The following is a 24,707-nucleotide window of genomic DNA, read 5'->3' on the forward strand; positions in this document are numbered from 1 at the left end:
CAAATGCTAAACAACAGTAATTTAGCTCCCTTGCAATATGTGCTATATTTATAATATACATATTTGAAAGCCATATCACTTAAAGTTTAACTGTGTTAAAGCTTTCTCACAAAGTACATGTTCGTGTTGCTCCCGAATACCAGCTTGTTCAATTCTATTTCTTGGATTATCAATCTTTGCTCCTATCCCTAATCTGTACTGCTCTGCTTTCTACGTTCCAGACAACATCTACATTCAGGTTTTTGGAGGGGAAAGAAATCAGATTAACACACAACCATGTCAAACTGCTAGAAAATGCACACCTTGGCAATTCAAAAACCAGTCAAAGGTGTCATGCTTTCAGAATTCTTGAGGGGAAGAAACAGTTATTGACAGATTTTTAAATAATGACAAAGGTTTGGGGATAACGACAGAAATTTGTTATCAAAATTCGTAGAAGGATATATTAATAATCAAAAAGTAGAGTCATTCATGTCAATTTCAACAAGGTAATTAACTACATGCTCAATGCATTAATTCATAAACACATTCAGGGTAAAAGCGAAAACATGAAATGATTGAAAATAAGTTAATGCATATGAACGATGACTCAGACTTGTCCCAGAAAAATCAAACTCAAATGAAGGAAAAGAAGATATCATCCGAATTATTATAAAATGACACCAAAATGATAACACACCATACATCCCTTTTTCCATTCATCATTAATAATAATCTGTACTGATGCTTTGAAAAATTAAAACAAATGAATGAAATCATCTGGATTAAATGCTCATGTAGAGACAACATGCACACACACCTCCCCACATATGGAATGAATCTGACGAAGGACTGGAATTTAAACGTTTAGATAAGACAAGGCATTGGGAAATGGCCGTTGTATCTGAAAGTGGTTTGGGGGGGGGGGGGGGGGGGGGGTGGTGGTGATCAAAGAAAAATATGTTCCTGAATTTAACTTCACTCGGCAGGATTTTTAAGCATTCTTATCGATTAGCCATAAATTTGATCAAATCATAGTACCCAATATTGACGAACTGTGTGATGATATCTTCTGCTATGGTCTGTTGAGACAGTCAGTATTTCAAAATGTCTTTTCTTTCAAAAAGTCTTTAGTCACTTGCTCAACTAAATTCTGGGATAATTACATTTTCATATATATTTGTTTGTTTTTAAATTTAGGTGTTTTTGTTTTTGAAGTGGGGAAGCAATAAAGAGGTCGTTGATATCAAAACTGATATTAACGGAAATGTCGTCGATATCACTTTTGCACTGAGCTCAGTTTTGCCCAATTGACCAATGGAAATCCACGTAACATATGAAATAGCAATATTTCTTCATGTCCAAACCGATATCAGTTTTCCCCTTTCTCTAACATCTGGTATTTCTTCGTCTTTTGACATAAAGGGGAAGGATTAGACAAATGAAATGGCTGATACACTGTGGCAGATACAAACCAAACAGATCACAGAATATTAGATAATATCCAAGACCATCAGATTAGGAACATATAATTATCACAAAAGCGGTGTATATGTCAAACAGTAGATGACTCGGAAACATACACTTGGACACTAGCCAAAGTCTACTTGTGGTTCAACCGAATATCATAACTGTGTATGAAGGTAAAACAGTTGTTTCTCAATGCTGAAAACAAACTGAGAATTAGAAAGAAGCAGTAGTATATACTGTAGATACCAGAACAACACAAAGTAGGCACAACATGGCTGTACCAAAGCAGTAGTCATTCTACTGGAATTCAAAGTGGATATGAAAAAGGTATAGTGAAATATAGATATGGATCGACTCTAAGGATTAAAGTTAAAAAACAAAGGAATACTAACACAAAGCAGCCCGGCCGACCAAATGAGAAAGTTAATTCAACAAAGCTGTGAGAGGCTCGCTTTCTTTTTCTTTATTTGGTGTTTAACGTCGTTTTCAACCACGAAGGTTATATCGCGACGGGAGAGACTCGCTACTGTGTGTAATAATGAAAACGTCCTATTCCAAACACCTCTAATAGGATTAATAGGAAGCAATTAACCAACAAACAGAGGCAATATCTGCAATTGTAATGAAGCTGTGAGATGTATACACTCTCTACTGTGATGTCAACCAGATACCGAAAGCGTGCAGTGGCTGAAGTTTTCATCCCACACTTGCTGTTCCATAGAAGTACTGAAGCAACACTACCAGGGAAAGCCAAATAACCGAAACAGAGAGGTAGAAATCAATTTGAATTGGAATAGTATTTTTTTGTTTGTTTGTTTGCTTAACGCCCAGCCGACCACGAAGGGCCATATCAGGGCGGTGCTGCTTTGACATAAACGTGCGCCACACACAAGACAGAAGTCGCAGCACAGGCTTCATGTCTCACCCAGTCACATTATTCTGACACCGGACCAACCAGTCCTAGCACTAACCCCATAATGCCAGACGCCAGGCGGAGCAGCCACTAGATTGCCAATTTTAAAGTCTTAGGTATGACCCGGCCGGGGTTCGAACCCACGACCTCCCGATCACGGGGCGGACGCCTTACCACTAGGCCAACCGTGCCGGTATTGGAATAGTATGAACCAGTACAATTATGTATGTAGAAGTATATCTGCAGACACTGTTTGCATCAAAGCCATATGCCTAGAGACAAATCAAAACCAGATGACACCTTTCTAAAGCAGTGAATCCCTGGTTAGTAATCATGATGAAATATTGGATCTAAAACTCCGCTTCAACCATATTGAATTTCTCTTGAGATTTTCAGAAACGCCTGTTCTGTCTCTGAAAAATGATAAACTGAGAGGACTTTACAAACTGAGAGGACGTTATAAGGTCGTATATCAGCGGTGATCGAGTTACAAACTCTCAATCGTCCGTCATCTATGGCAAACATACTTCGTTAAGGCACAAATGAAAGATAAATGAAAGATAAATGAGAGACAAGACTGAATGGCAATATATCCTGTCAAACTCTCAGCATAATTATGAAGGAATGTCTCCCAAACCTGTTTAGACAACAGATTTGTTTACACGCTTGAAGAACGGAATGTGAAGATTCTTCTGAGAACAGATTGAATAACATGATCGAGTTCTGTTATATAAATTCTTGAAGTAGAAGGGTATGCAGATATACAATAATATTTGAAGAAGAATAAAACTGTGCCAAACATACTGGACAGGTCAAGCCAGGAAGATACAACTAGGAGGAGGTATAATCGAGAGTGGAACGGGGAAATATAATGTGGAAGATGATGACAAAAAGCTAAGACAAAATGGGCCAGAAACCCTCTAGCAACAGACAACCAGCTGTAATAAAATGTAATGGAATTAAGCTACAGAGAATATATAAAAGGCCAGAGGTAAAACGAAGGATCATACTTAATGAAGATACTTCAGAATTGGTAATTTATGTGATGCAATGTGATGTGGATAGAATTCACACCGATCAGAGAGAGAATAACACTAAAAAGACATTCAAGTGTTGATCAGAATGACAGTGGTTCAGTTGATATACCTTATCAAAGAGCATGAACAAAAGGAAAACTACAACCACAACTGACTTTCCAAGCAGAAGTTCCAGCAAGGAAGCCTCAAAGCCCAAGCGCCGACCAACCAAACAATTAATCCCTTTGTCACACCAAATTTTAAACTGAAATACTCCTTCCCTTATGAGGCTAAAATCTCCTCAGCTATTTCAAAGATGGCAGCAATATTCAGACAAAAAAGCAGACACTACAAAAGTGATGAAGTCCCAGCAGCACACTACTCTATCTTTCTTTTTTTATTTGGTGTTTAACGTCGTTTTCAACCGTTCAAGGTTATATCGCGACGGGACACTACTCTATGGCTCGACTCCGAAATCCAAAATTCAAGTGAAGGCCCACAGCAAACAACAATACCACAACAACATATGCAATAAAAATAAACTCAACATGATCAAGCCAGCCAACTTCTAGCTTCATACAGAAAAAATCCATCTCAGTTTTGTATGTAAACACCACAGTGTATCCAATCCATCTCAGTTTTGTATGTAAATGCCACAGGCTATCTCAATCCATCTCAGTTTAGTAGGTATGTAAACGCCACAGGCTATCTCAATCCATCTCAGTTTTGTATGTAAACGCCACAGTGTATCTAAATCCATCTCAGTTTTGTATGTAAACGCCACAGTGTATCTTAATCCATCTCAGTTTTGTATGAAAACGCCACAGGCTATCTCAATCCATCTCAGTTTTGTATGTAAACGCCACAGTGTATTGCAAAAGGAAACTGACCATAAATATTTGGATGACATGTCAATTCCGTATCATGACTACATGTCTCAATGTGCGAGGTAACAGACGGTTGGATAGAATGAATCAAGCGTGCTTTATGTTCCATTGTTTATGTTGTCATGGGCCGCCGGAGTGGCTCATACAGGGATACAGATATGTTTACAAAATTGTCAGATGGACGGAGGGATGAACGGAGGGAACTAATGGATGATAAAATGAACGAATAAACCTACTGAGCAATAAATAACAAAGGGCTCCCACACCCAAGGACTTTACCACTAGTAACATCCAGGCATGGGAAATCCAAAATAGAAAAAACTCTGAAAATAGGCCAAGGTCCAGGGGCCGCTAAGGCTAAGCCCCTCGGAAGGAAAACAAATTTTAGCATTTTAGACCAATATTTTGAAAGTTCTTATGTAAGCAAATAATGGATTGAGAGACAATAGTATACATATAATTTGATTTACCTTTTTTTTGCCGCGGATAATTTTTAATTTTTGCTGAAACGTAATTTTCTTTTCGCAGAAATTTCCTGGACAAATCCCATGCCTGAATATCACACACTCCCTCCCACAAAACACACATAATAAAACAAAAATGGAAGGGGATGACATACACAACTCAGATTCGTTTTCAGACGGAAGCGAAGAAGGCTGGGCGGTACTGGGTCCCGACCCAGACGCTGACCCCGACCCCGATTCAGAGCCAGCCCCATTACTGGCCAGACTAGAAGCTCGTGAGGCAATGAGTTGAATCAGACGGTTATTGCTTTGGATACATGACACAACGAGCGACTGTTCGTCATATTCCTCTTCTTCCTCTTCCAGGTTTCCAACGTTGTGCGCCCTCTGCTGGCCCAAGAGGGAGGGAGAAAGGGAGAGAAGTGTGGATTAGTCACCAAAACATGTTAGTGGTCCTGCTGTTTCGCCTGACTTAAGTTGCCTCCCTTGCCCCCAGGCTAGCTTGCTTTGTCTCCCTTCCCCTTGCTATTCTCTCTTCTGTATTCTCTTGCTGAAATGGAAAGGCTGCTTGCTCCTTGGAAATAAATTTCGTATTTTTCTTTCACCTCCCCCCCCCCCCCCCCCCCTGAATGCCACTCTAACCTTTTCATGTTCTTTCAAAATGTGTTGCCACTCTAACCTTTTCATGTTCTTTCAAAATGTGTTGCCACTCTAACCTTTTCATGTTCTTTCAAAATGTGTTGACATGTTAAGTCCCCCTTATTCCAGCAGATCAACAATCCTGGTAGAACAGCAAAAACTCCCATGAAAATGTTCACCTTACTTTGAAACTTGCTTTTTGTAAGTCCGCAGCTGTTTTTTCTTTTACTGTTATTACAGCTTCCATTCAATTAAGTTCTTTTGTCATTCTTCTACTGGTTACTACTGGATTGTCCATTCTGCTGACATAAGCCTCTTCACACAAAATCCTGATGATTCAAGAAAATTCTTCATAATGCCAAAGACATTCAGCCCCTGCCTCTCTCACTGGCAGATCTACCACCAAACTTCAACATTCAATCTTTTTCTGAGAGTGTCAATATGATCTGCTCAACAATATATCAGTGAACCAAAATTGTCATGAACCCTCCACCCATCCCCACTTTTGACACAACAAATTAGTCTTGGTCACGGTGCAGCAGAGTCAGAACTTTAAGCCTAACACATTGGCTACGGCTAATAGATCCATCTATTACTATTTGTTATTGTTGTGACAAGTCGGTCACCTAAAAAAAACACTAAAAAAACACCCAACCCAACCACAATCCAAATGAAACCTTCAAACCTTCCCTCCTGCATACCACTTTAAGCCAAACAGAATGGCCAAGGCTAATAGATCCATCAAAAAAAATAATAAATTGCCTTTTACTAAATATTTTCCCCCTGACAAGTCTCCTTTAAAATGTAAAAAAAAAACCCCGAACCTTCCCTCCTGCATAATCCCCCCCCCCCCCCCCAAACCATAGTTGGTCATTTGACCCACCTGTGCTAAGTGCTGGTATTCAGTGAGGGACAGATGCAGCATCTCGGCCACTATCTCTTCTTTCTCCGACAGCGCCTGGTCTATACACTGGTCGTTTCTCCGCAGGCGCTCTACAGCAGCAAGGACACCCACAAATAGGTGAAGGTTACGACACCCAACAAGTAGGTCAAGGTTACAACACTCAACAAGGTCAAGATCAGACACCCACAAGTAGGTCAAGACCCCCCACAAGTAGGTCAACATTAGACACCCACAAGTAGGTCAAGGTCAAACACCCCTCATAAGTAGGTCAAAATCAACACGTTAAATGTCATGGGCACAACAAGGTCAATGGTGGGAGGTCGACTAATCGGCAGTGTGACGCACAGACACTTGAATGATGGTGCGAGTGTGGTGTGTGGGGACGTGGTTTAGGTGCAAATGTGAGATGGCGATGAACAAAAGGCGATGCAATATCAGATGCTGTGAAAGAGAGGTAAAGATTGTGGGAAAAGAAACAGGTCCTAGAGAATCTGAAGGCATCCTAGATCAGAATGAATATCAGAGTCAATGGTAAATATAGACTCATATTTCTAGTCTAGTCTATTCAATAGTGTATACTATAGTCAAACATCTGTGAATTTCTTTGAAACTGATACTGGGTTTTTTGTTGTTGTAAATATCAAATCCATTTGTGGCTTAACATCTGCCATCATACTGGTACTCTGAACAGTCCAGCCATTTTTCTAATAATTGAAATCATTGCTGGCCTCTCAGCATCATCATTTTTTTCATATCTCAATAAACTAAATATCAGTTCCTTTTAACATTACATTATATTTATTTGTGTTTTCAAAGGTAAGAGTGTATTAATGGTATTCTAATACTTCTTCTGCATTCCTAGTTTCATACAAAAAGTCAGTAACAACATATATTTCAAGGCTGGTTTAGCCTGGATCCTGAGATCTTCGGATCAGCGTTGACTAAATAGAGGGGACTGCCTATGACTAGCCTTCAGAGTACAGCATTGGCTGAAAAGAAGAAATTATGAATTTTGAGATGCAGAAACTCAAAATATATGGGTACACTATACTAAGATATACGTAGCCTAAAAGATGGGTAAGAAAAATGGAAGATGTCGGACAAAAGTGCAGTCTGGACGCTATAGAGATGAGTTTTTTTTATTTTTATAAATGTTGGAAATCAGGGTACACAGACACAATGAATGGATGCGGAGGGGTTAGACACAGAGGGAAAGGCTGTCAAAGTTCTCCAAGAACGATCGAGTTCCAGAAGGCTGCAATTCAAAGAACAAAGGTATGGAGTAATACACAGTGCATGGGTTCAGCTGCTAGCGAGCCGCACCCTGGTGAATCAGCACACACAGCTTGGTTAGTTCTCATGGGACACATACAGTGGAACCCCCCTTTTAAGACCCTCCAATTTAAGTCTTCCACCTTTTTAAGACCTTGATATTTTTTAGATGATCTGTTTATAATCTGTGTAAAGTTACCTCCACTTTTAGACTCCCTCATTTTTTAAGACCTTATTTTGACACATTTTTTGAGGTCTTAAAAGGGGGGTTCCACTGTATATTAGTTATCATCCCTGTGACATATCTTGGATATCGTACTGTGCAGTATATATATATATATCACCCTCCTGGTTATATCAAAAACATATCACACTCTGCTGGTATCATAATAATGTATGCCATACTAATTTTATCACATACATATCACACTCTGCTGGTATCATAATAATGTATGCCATTCAAATTTTATCACATACATTCTATATTTAAACACAAATCATATTCTTCTGAATTTGGAGATGATCTGACCTGTTTTATACACACATAAAGATCAGATTTGAACTTGTTTCTGAACATAATCATGCAGAAAATCTGCATCATTGCTTTTCTTCTCTTAGAACACTTTCCAATTGTCTTTTTCATTCTGTTTCAAGTCAGTACATGTAGTTTTGAAAATCTTGTGTCTCAGAAATTGCGCAAGAACTGAAATTGGTCTAATCTTTTCTTTTGATCATGTGAACTCATTTTAACAGAAAACGGCAAAGGAAGTCTGCAATCAAGTTTGTGTGTGGCCCCAAAATGATGAAACATATTTTAACAGAAAATGTCGACTTTCAAACTTGGATGATGGGTGAATATGTATAGAATGAAGGTCTGCGCATAAGAAAAGTTATTGAGTGACACTCCTGTAGACAGATGCTTGCAGGAAATACACAAGCTTTCTACACTCCTCATTTTCCCTGGTACTGGGTCATGCAAGCTCCCCGCTAAACATTCTCCAAGCAACCATGCTGCATTCAGTTAATCTCAGCCAGCACATTTCTCTAGAGAAATGATGCGCAAATTAAGCCAGCTTTGTTATTTGTCATCAAACATCAATTCTCAACCACCCACACAAGCAGGGCTCAATGCTCAATATCGAGACCCTGGTACTCAACATTCAAAAGCCAATCAAATTCTAGCAGTAAAATAAAGTAAAAAAATCAACTAGAAATAAAAAGTAACCAATGAAAAGCTGTCTCATTCAATAACATATCAGCGATTACTGTCACACTGAAAGAAGAGCACACATAACTAAAAATAATATTAACTAAAAATATTATCAACTCAAATGGAATAAATTGATTTCTGATAATAGTCCGCACCTGTGATACGTTTGCAGGTAGCTAAGGAATAAATATTTTAATTCATAGATTAGCAATGAAGCATTATCAAACATGGTCAGGCTATAAAGCTCACTACATGTACTAATAATAAATATATTACTGCTTCATGTTAAAAAAGCTTTTTTTGTAACAATAATTTTGTTTTTATTGCAATTTACAAGCAAATCCAATATTATGTTTTCTATAGCCATGGTTGTTCACATACTGCAAATCTTATAACAGAATATCTTAAATCTAAAATATTAATGTCCATATAATTTTGCTCATAACAAATAAGCGAAATCGTTATATCTAAATTAGGTGCAAATACAAATATAAAAATCAAGCCTAAGAAGTTAGGAATTCTATCTACAAATTCAGAACTGATTCTGAATTTCTTTAATAAAAAATATTAAAAAATTAATCAAACTTGGAAAACCGTAAAGTCTAACTTAATTTTCAAACCAGTTTTTCAAAAATAAAACTTGCGAGTAGAAAAAGAAGAAGAGGCAAAACTGTAAAAATGCCTCCTCAAAAAGAGAAGAAATTAAAAAACCCACTAAAATCAGAAATAATAAGTACGAAACTTTGTACAAAGTCATCAATATACATACAGACCAAAAACTCCTTCAAAAGAAAACATAATTACAAATGAAAAGATCTGCCCTTCATTCTCAAAACAATCGGACAGAACTGATCAAAACTGCTCCCAGAACACGCACACAAACACAGAGACAAGACACTGAGACTCACCGAGAGGGGAGAGCACTGGTAGTGCCTGCGCCGTGACTGCGTCTGAGACGTTGACCTCGTTAGGCTGGATCAGCTCTGGCTGGAACTCTGCTGTTGCTAGGGAGCTGACGCTAGTGTCCACCTGATCCGGTTCCGGCGGGACGAAGGCGGGAGCCGCTGCTTGCCCTTCGTCGGGTGGGGGTGGGCTTGGCTCCCTGGGATGGAAAATAATCATGATTTTCTGTTGTGTTTGTGGAGCTTTAAAGAAAAGTAAGTCTTTCAATGGGGATCGAGCTCCTTAGATAAGAACTGAAAAGGTAAACTCACAAGGAAAACTCTGTGTGAGTGTGTGTGTTTTAGAGAGAAAGACAGTCACATGCACCCATTGAAAGAAGAGAGAGAGAGAGAGAGAGAGAGAGAGAGAGAGAGAGAGAGAGAGAGAGAGAGAGAGAGAGAGAGAGAGAGAGAGAGAGAGAGAGAGAAATGTGACAAAGCTCGATACCAAAGGCAGAAAACCTTGAACACACACACACAACTCACTGTGATTTTCTCATGATTCGACTCCTGACCATAGTGATTTCATCGGGCTGAGGACTGGGCGTGCTCTTCTGGATGCGACCCATCTGAGCTTGGCTCATCATTCCTCGTTTGTGTTCATCCGCTTTCTCGTTAATTAGTTTGCACCACCTGAAATCAATCACACAACGTGAGTTGTAAAACGAATGCATAGTGAGACAACAACCACACACTTAAAAAATATGGTGTTCATTTGCTTTCTCGTTTGTGAGCTTGCTCCACCTGAAAACAATCACGCAACGCGATTTGTCAAATGGATGCATACTGAGAATTGATACCAAATCAGCCAGCGCACTTATAAAGACAAGATTTAAAAAACAAAATAAAATAAAATAAAAAACAAAGGGCAGTAAGCATTCTAAAAATAGACAAAAATTAACAGTAAGCAAGAGTTGTGCACCTGAGAGTCAAACTAGAAGTCAATTTTAAAACTTTAATCTATAGCACCCTGGGCAACTGATATTTGTTGTGATTTCAACGAATTAGATCTTGCAGTTTTGTTTTCTCTCGTTTGGGTGGCACCCACTTTTGGTTCGTGCCCCTGGGCCCTGGTATAATTACAAAGGAGGCATCCGGTACATTTCAGCCAGTACATTATAAGTTTTTGTTGTTGTTGTTTTTGCTTAACGCCCAGCCGACCACGAAGGGCCATATCAGGGCGATGCTGCTTTGACATATAACGTGCGCCACACACAAGACAGAAGTCGCAGCACAGGCTTCATGTCTCACCCAGTCACATTATTCTGACATCGGACCAACCAGTCCTAGCACTAACCCCATAATGCCAGACGCCAGGCGGAGCAGCCACTAGATTGCCAATTTTAAAGTCTTAGGTATGACCCGGCCGGGGTTCGAACCCACGACCTCCCGATCACGGGGCGGACGCCTCACCACTAGGCCAACCGTGCCGGTTCACATTATAAGTACTGATCAAAGTTGATTGAGCTGATCCAGATTTTGCACACACAGACACAGATACACTTTCACAGCAAACTCTGAAAAGAAGACAAACTCACATTTTCCTGGCGTCTTGCGTCGGAGCCACGAGCTCGTAGATCTGAGGTCCGGTGTCTGACGTGTTGATAACGAAAAAGGCCTTCTTGTCTGAAACGCAAGGAATGTAAATGCTATTTCCTAGGCCGCACATGTTAAAGACAACTTTTAATGCAGCTACATTGTGTTTGTGGCTGAATCTACAGCAGGTTCTGGCGGGTCAGAAAAAGATAGTGTTTTTCTTTCAGTTACTTAATTCCTGTATGTACCACCAGCTGTCACTTAATTTCTGCCTGATTCTCCAGTGAATGCTTTTGCCCTCTGAATTTAACTCAACATAAACATGTATGGGGGGAGGCCATTGAGCTATACTTTTGGGCAGTTTTAATTCCTGTACACACTTGTCTCTACATTTCTGGCCAGTGGATTCTGGCTGATTTCCCTGTGGATGTGCTTTCTTTTATTGTTTATTTCAAAATCCCATTGCGAAAAGGGGGAGGGGGAGAGGGGAAGTTCTTTCCTTTGTCTTGCTAATTCCTATACACACCTGTGGCTACATTTCTAGCCAAAAGATTCTGGTTGATTTTTCAAGTGAATGTTTTTGCCTTCTGGCAGTTGATTTAACATCTAATTGGGATGGGGGTTGGGCTATAATTCTCTTGTTCGCATTTTAAATTTCTGTAAGCACCTATCACAACATTCCTTGCCAGCAAATTCTGGCTGATTTTCTCGTCGATGTGCTTGTCTTCTATTCCACTGCACGAAGTGAGAGAGATTTAAATTTTTTGTGTGTGGGGGTATTCTTTCTTTTGTCATTTTTATTGCTGTACTGACCTGTGGCTACATTTCTGGCCAGCAGATTCTGCAGCTTGAGGACGGGGCTGTGCGTGTATTTGTAGTCGTTGCCGATGGACTGCTGATTGGTGGACTGGCACTTGAGCACCAGGCGATCGTCCACGCGCTGCAGCAGCACCAGGATGTCCTCCAGCAGCAGCACTTGCAGCTCGATCAGACGATGGGAGCGCAGTCGCCACACCAGGAATCCGTCGTGGACCAGCTTGTGTCTCGTCAGGTCCAGCTCCTGTGCAAATGAACGTTGTCATTGTAGCGTGGGTGGGAGACAACACTTGCTGCATACGGAACTCAGAAAAAAAGGATAAGATCCGAATCAGGTACAAAGCCCGATATGAATTGGGCGAGCGTTGACTTGGACAAGTCTACTTCACGCCCCCATGTGAGTCTGATCCATGCTGCTTGAGACCGTGACAAACAGAAATCCCCCTCCACATTTACACCCCTCCCCCTACAATTTTCTTCCTTGTTTCTCTTCACTTGCCCTATTTATTTGAAGTCCATCCCAAAACCTCTAACAGCCAAAATTAACGCTGTCCTTAACTGAGCCGCAAGTTGACCTCGCAAAGTCTTCTTATCGAAAATTCACTGCCAAAGCTTCTTCTTCTGCGTTCGTGGGCTGAAACTCCCACGTACACTCGTGTTTTTTGCACGAGTGGAATTTTACGTGTATGACCGTTTTTTACCCCGCCATTTAGGCAGCCATACGCCCTGTTCGGAAGAAGCATGCTGGGTATGTTCGTGTTTCTATAACCCACCGAACTCTGACATGGATTACAGGATCTTTTTCGTGCGCACTTGGTCTTGTGCTTGCGTGTACACACGGGGGGGTGTTCGAACACCGAGGAGAGTCTGCACACAAAGTTGACTCTGAGAAATAAAATCTCTCGCCGAACGTGGGGACGAACTCACGCTGACAGCGGCCAACTGGATACAAATCCAGCGCGCTACCGACTGAGCTACATCCCTGCCCAGTGCCAAAGCTTCATGCAGCGAGCTTCATGAAGTAGACTTTACGAAATCGACTTAGCCCAATCAATAATAAATATCAAGCTTAACAGCCAGGCAGAGGGATAAGGCGGTTTCAGTCAACGGAAAGACACTGACCTTGAGAGCGGGGTCAGTGGACGTGTCGATGTGAAAGTGGACTTCGAAATCGACTTCACCCAATTAATATCAAGCTTAACAAGCCAGGCAGAGGGATAAGGCAAATTGTATCAACGGATCCTCCGAAAGCAGAGTGTGGCTGCCTAAATGGTGGGGTAAAAACGGTCATACACATAAAAATCCACTCGTGCAAAAACACGAGTGTACGTGGGAGTTTCAGCCCACGAATGCAGAAGAAGAAGTATCAAGGGTAAATGACTGACCTTGAGAGTGGGGTCGCTGGACGTGTCGATGGCTCGCTTGTCCAGTTTCTTCTGCCACTCCTTGAGCTTGTGGTAGTTCTCGCACTCCCTGACCGCTTGGTTGACGTAGGCCAGGATCTTCCGGCTGCGATCCAGCGCTGTCTCCAGGTTCTTGTACTCTTCTGATGTCGCTGTCAACACAACACACGTTTGTTCCGATATAGTTTGTGTTAACACAAGGGAGGAAGGGGGGTGAGGGGAGGGGGATGGTTGAAAACAAAAGTTTTACGGCCTCTTTTGGCAGCTAGATCACACAGAATGTTGGATCCGAATGATCGTCAATGGAGGTTTTCTTTTAGGAACCTTTTTTTTATGTCAGGCCTACTTTCTTTTCGAGAATTTCATGAGAACACCACTTAGTTTGCAAGTAGAAATGGAAACACCATTTACTTTGCAAGTATTTTATGGAAAGACCTGACTTACATTGAGAGTATTTCGTGGAAAGACCACTTACGTTGTGAGTATTTCATGAGGTTCTCTATCAACATGGGATACTTGGTCAGGCGCTGCATTTCACATGGCACATGGTCTTTCAGCTCCAGTTTCCGACACAACTTATCTGCTTCCTGGTCCTGTAAAATCACAAAAAATTTATTGTATATTGCCAAGAGGAAGGAAAATCATTTTTCACGTACAGTATCCCCTATTCTGATTATTTTGCATGGTGTGACAAAGAAGCAGAGATTAACTTTTTATCTGTCACACATATTCTCACTCTCTCTGTGCCTCCACCCCACCCTTCTGTCTCACACACTAGCACATACTTGCATACACTCACACATGCCCACCTACACGCAGGCACACACACACACACACATGCCCACCCAACTACACACACGCACATGCCCGCACACACACACCCGCCTGCACACACACACATACACACACACCCGCCTGCACACACACACACACCCGCCTGCACACACACACATACACACACACACACACCCGCCTGCACACACACACACACACCTGCCTGCACACACACACACACACCCGCCTGCACACACACACACACACACACACCCGCCTGCACACACACACACACACACACGTGCCCGCCTGCATGCACACACACACACACACACACACAAACGCACATGCCCACCCACCTACACACATGCCCGCCTGCACGCACACACACACACACACATGCCCACCCACCTACACACACGCACATGCCCGCCTGCATGCACGCACACACACACACATGCCCACCCACCTACACACACGCACATGCCCGCCTGCACGCACGCACACACACATGCCCACCCACCTACACACACGCCCGCCTGCACGCACGCACACACACACACACCCACCCACCTACACACTTGCACATGCCCGCCTGCACGCACGCACACACACACACACATGCCCACCCACCTACACACACGCACATGCCCACCTAGAACCTGCACGCACGCACACACACACACATGCCCACCCACCTACACACACGCACATGCCTGCCTGCACGCACGCACACACACACATGCCCACCCACCTACACACACGCACATGCCCGCCTGCACGCACGCACACACACATGCCCACCCACCTACACACACGCACATGCCCGCCTGCACGCACGCACACACACACACATGCCCACCCACCTACACACACGCACATGCCCGCCTGCACACACGCACACGCCCACCCACCTACACAAACGCACATGCCCGCCTGCACGCACACACACACACACATGCCCACCTACCTACACACACGCACATGCCCACCTGCACACACGCACACACACACATGCCCACCCACCTACACACACGCACATGCCCGCCTGCACGCACGCACACACATATGCCCACCCACCTACACACACGCCCGCCTGCACGCACGCAAACACACACACATGCCCACCCACCTACACACATGCACATGCCTACCTGCATGCACGCACACACACATGCCCACCCACCTACACACACGCACATGCCCGCCTGCACGCACACACACACACACAAACACACATGCTCACCCGCCTACACGCAAGCACACACACATATTGCACACAAACACGCTCGCACAGACACTTACTCTCTCTCACTCACACACACCACATCAAGATCTTACCCCTAAAAATTGTGAGAGTCTAGCGTCTTTCCTCCGATGTTTTTTCAAAGCATCCAGGGCGTAGGACTGGTTGCGACAGTATTCTGCGCACGCTTTACGAAACCTCTCTCCCTCCTCGTTGTCAAACTGCACAGAGAAAGAGAGACATGTATTCTGAGTTTCTTTCACATGCATCTGAAATTTTCGCCAAGACTATAATCGGATCTGGATCCAAACATGGGAGAGTTCGTGACCACTCGCTTTGGGTTTATTTGAAAACCAACTGGTGAAAATAAATACGGATCACTTCATCAAATGCACAATTATGTATATCAACCTTGTTGTCACTCTGACTTTGAATTGTAATCTTTCTTTATTTTGTGTTTAACGTCGTTTTCAACCACGAAGGTTATATCGCGACGGGCAAAGGGGGGAGGGGGGGGGGGGGGGGAGTGGGAGGGGGGGGGGGGGGGGAGTGGGAGGGGGGGGGAGGGGGAGAGGGGGGGAGATGGGATAGAGCCACTTGTTAATTGTTTCTTGTTCACAAAAGCACTAATAACAAAATTGCTCCAGGGGCTTGCAACGTAGTACAATATATGACCTTACTGGGAGAATGCAAGTTTCCAGTACAAAGGACTTAACATTTCTTACATACTGCTTGACTAAAATCTTTACAAACATTGACTATATTCTATACAAGAAACACTTAACAAGGGTAAAAGGAGAAACAGAATCCCTTAGTCGCCTCTTACGACATGCTGGGGAGCATCGGGTAAATTCTTCCCCCTAACCCACGGGGGGGTTTTGAATTGTCAGCTAGGTACCGTAACAAGAATATTTCCAGACAAGCATCTCACGGAAATTGCATCAAATGTATTACAGTGCAAACCCCCCAGTAAGACCCCCAATTTAAGACTCTCTTTTCTAAGACCTTGCTTTTTCAGACTTTCTGTTCATAACCTCTATAAATGTACCTCCATTTTGATACTCCCTCCTTTTCTAAGACCTGATTTTCTCAGATTTGTTTAGGTCTTGAAAGGGAGTCGCACTGTATTATGTCTTCCAACTCTTCGTGTACACTACATTGGGGTGTGCACGTTAAAGATCCCACGATTGACAAAAGGGTCTTTCCTGGCAAAAATGTATAGGCATAGATAAAAAATGTCCACCAAATACCCGTGTGACTTGGAATAATAGGCCGTGAAAAGTAAATATTCGCAGTAATGGCTTGAGATTTACTGGCCGATGTGAATGCGTGATTTATTGTGTAAAAAATTCCATATCACACAGCAGAAATTAATATGTAAAGCGCTTAGAGAACGTCAAGCGCTATATAAATCTCCCATATAAATAAATAAAAATAAAGTCTTATTTCGCACCGACTTTGACACTGTCTGCCAGGTTAAAGGTTCCCTAGCATCAGAAAGATTGTATATTCCCTTTGATGGGAGACCCTCCAATGAAAGGACACCTGTTTTCTCTCTGTACATTAACTTGGCTAAAGTACACCTCTCATAAAAAGGACAGTCTTGCAATGTGCGACACTGAATGTGTGTGTGTTTTTAAGTTGATGGGAGACCCTCCAATGAAAGGACACCTGTTTTCTCTCTGGATATTAACCTGGCTAAAGTACACCACTCGAAAAAGGACAGTGTTGCTATGTGCGACACTAAATGTGTGTGTGTCCAAGCTGAGATTTGTTCCCAATGTTGATTGTACATGACTTATAGTGCACTGTGTATCTGCATGGTATTATCCCAAAGTGGATGTGTGTGTATCTGAATGGTATTGCCCATAAGTGGCTAATGTGTTGTCAAAAATAGTATGCTTTTATTCATAGTTAATATGTAAAGCGCGGAGAGCATAGGTTCCTGTGATTCGCGCTATATAAGCTGTCATTATCATTTTCATTTCATTTACTCTATTATCCCAATGCTGGGAAATTTGCGTCGCTTCCTCCCAGTGGAAAGCTAGCAGCAACAGAGTCGCGCTATCCAGGTGTGTGCGTGTTTAGCTGTAATCAGCCATCTACACTTATGGCAGAACGACCGAGGTCTTTTATGTGCCACTGTGGTGACACGGGGTGGGACATGGATACCGTCTCTGAATCTGCACATAAAGCTGACCCATGTCCGTCCCTGCTGGGATTCGAACGTGCGACCTTAGGATCACAAGTCCAGTGCTCTACCAACTGAGCTACCCGGCCCCCCATTATTAATTATAATCATTATCATTATCATTGTGACACCAGTGGTACCTGCCAATAAAGGACACCCTTGGGACCAGTGTCCCCACACAGCAGGTGTCCTTGACCGACAGGCAGCAAAGTGCCACCCTGGGTGGACCTACCCTTTCCAGCAGGATGTCGCCCACGTCTCCGACCACAAACTGGAGGCTCTGATTCCGCCGCTCCTTCATCTTGCTGTTCATGTTCGCTGAAACACACAACAACAGTAGTCTTTACACACACACACAACCAGGCATGGGAATTGAAAAAAGTAAAAAAGGCTGAACATTTGTTAGGAATAGCAAAGTCGACGGCGCAAAGCACCTAGCCTTACCAGGGGGGTGCGGGGGCATGCCCCCCCGGAATTTTGTTCTCTTCAAAGAACCCAAATGGTGCAATTTGGTGTCATCTGAGCTCCAAATTTGCCATTAAATTCGGGTTTTAGAACCATTTTTGCCTCCCCCATTTATTTTGTTGGACACTTTTGCTTTTTCGGCGGACAAAAAAACATTTCGGCGAAAATTTGCCTTTCGGCAGACAATTCCCATGCTTGACAACACACACAAGGTTAGTCTGTACACAGTGTGGTGAAACACACACACAACACTAGTCTTTACAACTCACGCAACGCTAGTCTGTCAACACACACAACAGTCGTCAACACACACACAACCGTCGTCTTCACACACTGTGGGATGAAGGATTTTCAGCCCTGGGCACCAAGGTGTGTTACATTGAGAGGCCACAGAGCTACACTGAGCAGCTAAACATCTGTCAGTGACCCCCAATATAGTGTAGACACCACAGAACAGCTATATACATCTGTCAGTCACGACCCCCGATATAGTGTAGACACCACACAACAGCTCTACATCTGTCAGTGACCCCCGATATAGTGTAGACACCACACAACAGCTCTACATCTGTCAGTGATCCCCGATATAGTGTAGACACCACACAACAGCTCTACATCTGTCAGTGACCCCCGATATAGTGTAGACACCACACAACAGCTCTACATCTGTCAGTGATCCCCGATATAGTGTAGACACCACACAACAGCTATATATCTGTCAGTGACCCCCAATATAGTGTAGACACCACACAACAGCTCTACATCTGTCAATGACCCCCAATATAGCGTAGACACCACACAACAGCTATGCATCGTCAGTGACCCCCAATATACATGTAGTGTAGACACCTCACAACAGCTATGCATCTGTCAGTTACCCCCGATATAGTGTAGACACCACACAACAGCTATACATCTGTCAAGCTTACATACAGTTACTTAATAAGCTTATCAGATCTTATGTCACACGCATTCCTTCTTTGCCACTACTAAAGCAAACGTGTGCAAGATTGTATGTTACACGCATTGATGCCGAAATCAATTATTTTGATTATGCATTTATTTCTGAAAAATGTTACCTTAACATACATTCAGTCACTACCTTAAACACTTATGTTTTCAGTATTCATTTCAAGTGATCACGAACGTAGAAAAATGGGTATCAAAGTGTTGTTATATTTTGTTGTGCATTCTGAATAGTGTGCCAACAGGCCTTGGTCAGTCAATCACGTTTTATCTGTGTACTAAGTGTTTGATGGAAAAAGAATAACACCAACCCCGTTCTCCTGTATATAACTGAAAGCCACATTTTCTTCTTCATTCAATTTCTGTTTTCAAAAGCTTCGTCAACTTTCCACTTACACGACAAGCTCCCTTTACCAAGCTTCAATTAAGAACCCTGAATACGAAAGGTCAAAACAAAACAATAGGTACTACTTTCACTATCGTCGTCTGCAACGAAAACCGAAAATGGTGAAACGCTTTGCTACGTACACAGAGGACGAAATTGCAAAGAAAAGATCGAACCTTACACCTGGGACTAAGAAAAGTTGCATAGACAGTTTCGTGCGGATCTCACCACGTATCAACGTACATCCGATGCTCAGGACCTACAGATAGGTGACGCTTTGGCGATTGAGGCTTCGTCTTCAGCTCTAACACGCACGCAGACAGTCAGGCAGGTCTAATCTGCACCAGCGGTGTTGGAAGGTTTTGATTTAGAAACATTCGAATGTAACTTCGACGAGATAAACGAACCAAAAGTCAAAAGTGTGCCCCAAATTCGGAAAATATTCTTTCAAAAAGGGCACTGTAAAAACCATCAACATCACTGTGAGAAAATAAACAATACAAACACAACCAGTTCCCCTGTGGAACATTTCGGGTGAACTTTCCCACGACCTGACCTACAAAAATCCTCCGTATTTGTTCGCGCTTTGCATTCAATCTGTGTTAGTGCGCGTGTGTGTTTGTGTGTTTAGCTTTCGTTGGTATGTGCTGTTTGGTTCAAAATAAGTTTATCTTTTTTCATTGAAAGATTCAGAAACGTTGGTTGATACTTTGTTGAATGCATTCAACCAGAAAAAACATGAAACGCATTGAATCTATCTTCTGCGCGCATGCGTGTGTAGGGTATGTGTAAAAGGGCAATTGTGTTTTTCAGTCTTGTTTTGTGCCTGTTATTTCGTCCCCCAAAACTCATTTCTGTCTTTCTATGCCTATGCTGTGAGACATAATCACTATTACGAGTTAGTCGTGTGACAGAGAGTTTTCTTGCACACTCGACTGCTGCTGTCTCACTTCGGCTACGCCGTCGTGAGACATCTACAGTCTCGTGTGCAAGAAAACTCTCTGTCACACGACTAACTCGTAATAGCGGGTAATGTTAAACAATTCCCATTTTTATTTTACCATGCTGGGAGATCTGTTCCCCAGCGTTAGTCTCAGTTTGCGGCACTCATGTTCACCTGGGAATTCAGTCGTAAGTCAAGCAGGGAAAAGGCTACGTGCCAATAGACAAACTGTGGAAATAACTCTGTAGGGTTGGTATGGGTTGTGAAAGAGTGAATACTCTTGCTTTTTACTGAGGCAAACTTTCCACACGTGCTCCTTGTCCACCTAATTCAGACACATCACTCGCAAGTGACGGGCGGGGATGTAGCTCAGTCGGTAGCGCGCTGGATTTGTATCCAGTTGGCCGCTGTCAGCGTGAGTTCGTCCCCACGTTCGGCGAGAGATTTATTTCTCAGAGTCAACTTTGTGTGCAGACTCTCCTCGGTGTCCGAACACCCCCGTGTGTACACGCAAGCACAAGACCAAGTGCGCACGAAAAAGATCCTGTAATCCATGTCAGAGTTCGGTGGGTTATAGAAACACGAAAATACTCAGCATGCTTCCTCCGAAAGTGGCGTATGGCTGCCTAAATGGCGAGGTAAAAACGGTCATACACGTAAAAGCCGTGGGAGTTTCACCCCATGAACGAACAAACAAACAAACAAACTCGCAAGTGACTGGCCTTTAATCTCACATAGGAAAGTTTGCCTCACTAAAAGCAAGAGTATTCACTCCTTCACAACCCATAAAAACCCGACAGTTATTTATTAACATCGTCTATTCTCAAATAACTCATATCCCTGCCAGGATTGGTTTGTTTCTGTTCCTGCTTTTGCTGCATAAGCTAAAGTCTAATCTGAAACGACTCCATTTGTACTCACCATGCAGGACGATCATTTCCTCCATGTTTGGGAAGAGGCTGCGTGCCAATTCTTTCATCACACCCTGTTCCATCATCATAGGTTTGTTGAACAGAATATCCAACACCTTCAGGTTCCGTAGGTGAGCTTTCTCTGTGTGGAATAGTTCTGTGAGACATACAAAAGAAAAATATGTGTAAAAAAAGAAAGAGAGAAAAAAAAGCTTTGCCGAGAAAAAAGAGTTGTGTTATTAAACAACAAGAGCTGGAACTCTAATGTGAAGTTTCATGAAGATCGGTCCAGTATGTTTTCTCTGAATCGCTCTTCACATACACATGCACACATACACACACCCAACACTCGTTTTGATACCCCGTCTATGTCAAAAGATTTAGTCAAAACTTGACTAAATGTAAATAGCTGTGTCAGGGGAAAATAGTCATTTAGTGGAGAAAAGAGTCATATTTGTTTCTGACAACTCTCACACTTTTTTTTTACCATTCTGGACAAAGGCGAAAGACAATCTCGGACATTAGGTGCTCTATACCCATGAAATAAAGCGCCTATAACAACAAAAAAGTAAGAATGTAAAGATTTGTTTTTAATAAATCTTGATACTTGAATCCCACATACTTTTGTTTTTGTTTGCCTTTGCACAGAATTTGTAATAATATCACGATTCTTTTTGCTACCTTTTCAGAGGTAGTCGTAAAACTTTCTCTACGCTCTCAAAACAAAAAGCTATAATGGCTTGTTACGGGGGATCACTCACCATTTATAACCTCTTGTCGTTTCTTCTCCTTGGGCTTCAGTTTTTTGCAGACGTCCTCGCCCAGCACCTGTTTCAGGGGAGGCAACTCCTCCACCTCCAGGTCAGAGTCGTGTGCCCTTGACGCGGCTAGCGCATCGTTGACGTTGTCTGTAGACGCGCTCGGGCTCTCCACGCTACTGCACAGAGAAAACAGTTCATTATCTTTTCCTCTTAGTTCTTTTTTTCATTTTCATTTTCATTACTTTATTGTCCCATCGCTCAGTAGACGCGCTGGGGCTCTCCACGCTACTGCACAGAGAAACGGTTCATTATCTTTTCCTCTTAGTTCTTTTTTTTCATTTTCATTTTCATTACTTTATTGTCCCATCGCTGGGAAATTCGGGTCGCTTCCTCCCAGTGGAAAGCTAGCAGCAACAAGAATCGCCCTACCCTGCTGTTTACGTGTTTCGGTGTATTCAGCCACCTGCACTTACGGCAGAATAACCGAGGTCTTTTACGCGCCAAAGTGGTGACACGGGGGTGGAACATGGATACCGTCTCTGAGTCTGCACATAAAGTTGACCCGTGTCCATCCCGGCCCGGATTCGAACCTGCGACCATAGGATTACAAGTCCAGTGCTCTACCAACTGAGCTACCAGGCCCCACGCAGATGAACTTCCAGTTTTGTTGGTTTGTCTTCTTTCCGCCATGTTTGGGCCAAAATGCTTGTGTACATAATAATCTGATAAGCAAAGGGGAGTAAGGGCTCTAAATGCATACAAAATGTGTAATACAGTAAGTGAGAGTTATTCGGATCCAGTCTCCCAGCACCTGAGAGAATAACACGCATTGAAATGAACAAGCCACTTTCATCCTCAGATTTCATTCGCTTGTGTACATAACTATTTGTGGTACAGTGGAACCCCCCTATTACGACCTCCAAAAAACTGAGAAAATCAGGTCTTAAAAAGGAGGGAGTCTTAAAAGGGGGGTAAATCTACAGAGGTTATGAACAACAAATCTGAGAAAACAGGGTCTAAAAAGGGAGGGAGTCTTAAATTGGGGCGTCTTAAAAGACGGTTCCACTGGATTTGGTATTTGGTATTTCTTCTTGTCCTGGGGTAACTCCCTCAAGTAATTTGGGCTGCTAGCCCTTGGGAAAGCGTGCAGTGATATTATCACGCTACCCATTTTTTCCCTTCTTTTTCCTGCATGTGTGTATTCATATTTTCCAAGGCTTCTTTTTCTTGTCGTTCGTTGTTAGATCATCAGTCCGGACTGCAGGGCAAAACGTGCTGTCCTCTCCAAGTCCTCTCTGGGGCCGTATAGCTTCTTTTGTAGCGCTGTCTCGTCTGGCCAGGTGGTGTCCCTCAGAGCACTGTGGTATGGACGAGCCTGCAGGATGTGCTCTGCTGTCCGATTCTTGCCACACGGACATAAGGGGGAGGGAACCAGCTTAAGTTTCCAAGGCTTGAGACTTTTGCTGTGACCATCGGTTTATCGTGCGCATGCGTGCACACAGGGGTGTTCGGACACTGAGGAGAGTGCACAAAGTTGACTCTGGGAAGTTGACTGGGGGCCCGGTAGCTCAGTTGGGAGAGCACTGGACTTGTGATCGGAAGGTCGCAGGTTCGAATTCGGGCCGAGACGGACACGGGTCAACTTTATGTGCAGACCCAGAGACGGAAGCCATGTCCCACCCCCGTGTCATCACAATGGCACGTAAAAGACCTTGGTCATTCTGCCATAAGTGCAGGTGGCTGAATACACCTAAACACGCAGACACCTGGGTAGCGCGACTCCGTTGCTGCTAGCTTTCCACTGGGAGGAAGCGACCCGAATTTCCCAGCGATGGGACAATAAAGTAATGAAAATGAAAAAAAAAAAAGTAAATCCCTTGCCGAACGTGGGGATCGAACCCATTCAGATAGGGACAACTGGTTCCAAAACCAGCACCGTTACCGACTGAGCTATCTCACTGCCCCATGTTCCTTGTGCATTGCTAGGAATGTTAACTATTCAGAGCTACCTGCCAAAAGATGATCTAAATCTCAAACAATTGCATAAGCCGCGCATGGCCAGTACAAAAATCGCCAAACCCAGTTGACTGTAAAAGACTTACCGATTGGATAAACTTGATGCAGACGAACTTCCCGATTGCTGGTTGATGGCCTTGAACATGTCATTGCTGTCCACATCGCTGAAGAAATAAAATAAAAATCCGATCAAGATCAATATATTCATTTCTATGATCACATCAACAGCAGTTAACATGTTTTTTGTGGGTTTTTTGTTGTCTTTTATTTTTTTATTTATTTTTAACCGGAGTTGCATGCAGGCTGCTTCAACCCTTACTTTTTTTTTAAAATTCTTATGTAAATTTTGTTATTGTTGTTTATTAGCAGTTTGTTTAATTAATAAACAATTGATAATAAGCAATGAACATGTTGTAAGTGTGCATACTTCCCACGATTGACAAAAGGGTCTTTCCTGGCAAAATTGAAAAGGCATAGCTAAAAATGTCCACCAAATACCCGTGTGACTTGGAATGAAAGGTGAATGCTCGCCCTAATAGGCTTGAGGTTTGCTGGCCGATGTGAATGCGTGATATATTGTGTAAAAAATTCCATCTCAC

The 24,707-nt window shown here is 42.9% G+C and overlaps 1 protein-coding gene across 9 annotated transcripts in view; it reads right to left on the reverse strand.

Annotated features, from left to right (window-relative positions):
* Positions 1-24,707, reverse strand: part of LOC138973623 (rho guanine nucleotide exchange factor 11-like) — a gene marked incomplete at its 5' end in the record, with an annotated part of 90,108 nt that overhangs the window by 17,313 nt on the left and 48,088 nt on the right. For 5 of the 9 annotated variants that reach the window (XM_070346348.1, XM_070346347.1, XM_070346345.1 and 2 more), the window contains 13 exon segments: positions 4,885-5,116; positions 6,252-6,361; positions 9,663-9,856; positions 10,182-10,328; positions 11,234-11,321; positions 12,045-12,291; positions 13,433-13,602; positions 13,926-14,043; positions 15,566-15,691; positions 17,894-17,979; positions 21,342-21,488; positions 22,093-22,268; positions 24,195-24,272. In XM_070346348.1, coding sequence (XP_070202449.1) covers positions 4,885-5,116; positions 6,252-6,361; positions 9,663-9,856; positions 10,182-10,328; positions 11,234-11,321; positions 12,045-12,291; positions 13,433-13,602; positions 13,926-14,043; positions 15,566-15,691; positions 17,894-17,979; positions 21,342-21,488; positions 22,093-22,268; positions 24,195-24,272 — 1,919 coding nt within the window. 9 annotated transcript variants of the gene reach the window in all.

The sequence above is a fragment of the Littorina saxatilis genome, linkage group LG8, assembly GCF_037325665.1.
Source record: "Littorina saxatilis isolate snail1 linkage group LG8, US_GU_Lsax_2.0, whole genome shotgun sequence".
Classification (NCBI taxonomy): Eukaryota; Metazoa; Mollusca; class Gastropoda; order Littorinimorpha; family Littorinidae; genus Littorina; species Littorina saxatilis.